Consider the following 1,366-nt stretch of genomic DNA (forward strand, 5'->3'; position numbering starts at 1 on the left):
GGCAGAATTTACACGGCCTGCACTAAACCGTCAGGGGTGAAATCGTTTCAGCACCTGAGTTTTCACTGGTTTCTACCTCATCATGAATTTTCACCATGTGCGAGTGAAAACAGAGGCTGTCCCTTTTCTGTCATCTAGTGGAAAGGTGGGTCTCCTGCTTTTCTAGACAGACAAACTACAGCGTCATGGAGGCCTGAATGTCTGTGCAGGCTCCGCTTCCCCTTTTTGTTCAGCTCCCTGCTTTGCTCTGTGTCGCTATCTCTCTGGCACAGTAATACGTGGCGGTGTCTGCAGCTGTCAGGGAGCGGAGCTGCAGGGAGACTTGGTTCTTGGAGGAATCTACCATGATGGTGATCCTGCTTTGAAGGGATGTGGCATAGCTTGTGCCTCCATCTTTAATTACATAAGAACATAAGATTGCCCCTAATGGGTCAGACCAAAGGTCAATCTAGCCCAGTGTCCTGTCTTCTGACAGTGGCCAGTGCCAGGTGCCCCAGAGGGAATGAACAGAACAGAAAATCATCAAGTGATCCACCCCCTGTCGCTCATTCCCAGCTTCTGGCAAACAATAATTATATATCCCATCCTTTCCAGCCCTTTCCTGGGACACTGCCGGATCCAGTTCCAGTAGCAACAGCCACTAGAAATGTTTCCACTGCAATCTCCAGAGACGGCGCAGGTCAGGGTGAGGGTCACTCGGGGCTTCGCCGCTCCTGGGCCGGACGGGACCAGCTGAACTTGCTAGTGGAAGTGACTGGAAGATAGCTAATGTGACACCAATATTTAAAAAGGGCTCTAGAGGTGATCCCAGCTGTCAGGGTGCCGACTCACCCCTGCGGCGCCTCCTGCTGGTCGTCTGGGGCAATCAGCTCAATCCAGCCTCCAAAGCGCCCTCTGCAGGCCGGTGATCCGTCTTACCGTTTCTGGCCCCCGTGTCCCTCCCAGGACCCCGGTGCCCTTATCTGGGGGGGCTGCCCCCTGGCAGAACCACATTCTCTGGGTTTCCCTTCCCCAGGGAACCCCCACCCACTATCCCTAGCTCGCCTCAGAATAAGGCCACTGCCAGTCACCAACTAGCCCCCACTCCCTGGGGCAGACTGCAGTAAAGGCCACTCATCACAGGCAAGGTCGGGTTTGGACCTGCTACCTTGGCCTAGCCCTGGGCTGCCCTCTGCAAACCCCAGTACCCCTTGGCCTTCTCCTAGGCCGCAGCCTGGGGCTTTCCAGGCTGGAGCTCCTCAGCCTTTCCCCAGCCCTGCTCCACGCAGGTACCCTGTCTCCCTGCAACCAGGCCCTTCTCTCTCTGAGTGCAGAGAGAGAGACTGTGTCTGAGCTCCTGGCTCCCTGCCTTTATAGGGCCAGCTGA

General features: G+C 56.0%; 1 gene segment (V, D, J or C); it reads right to left on the reverse strand.

The window, feature by feature from the left end:
- Window positions 1–229: 229 nt before the first annotated feature.
- Window positions 230–741, reverse strand: LOC115271441 (the record flags this gene model as incomplete). The annotated part of the segment is given in 2 exon segments: window positions 230–393; window positions 564–741. Coding segments are annotated over 2 exon segments (342 nt in total), but the record flags the coding sequence as incomplete, so codon positions are not given.
- Window positions 742–1,366: the final 625 nt, after the last annotated feature.

The sequence above is a fragment of the Terrapene carolina genome, unplaced genomic scaffold, assembly GCF_002925995.2.
Source record: "Terrapene carolina triunguis isolate 2854851 unplaced genomic scaffold, T_m_triunguis-2.0 Scaffold17305, whole genome shotgun sequence".
Taxonomy (NCBI): domain Eukaryota; kingdom Metazoa; phylum Chordata; order Testudines; family Emydidae; genus Terrapene; species Terrapene triunguis.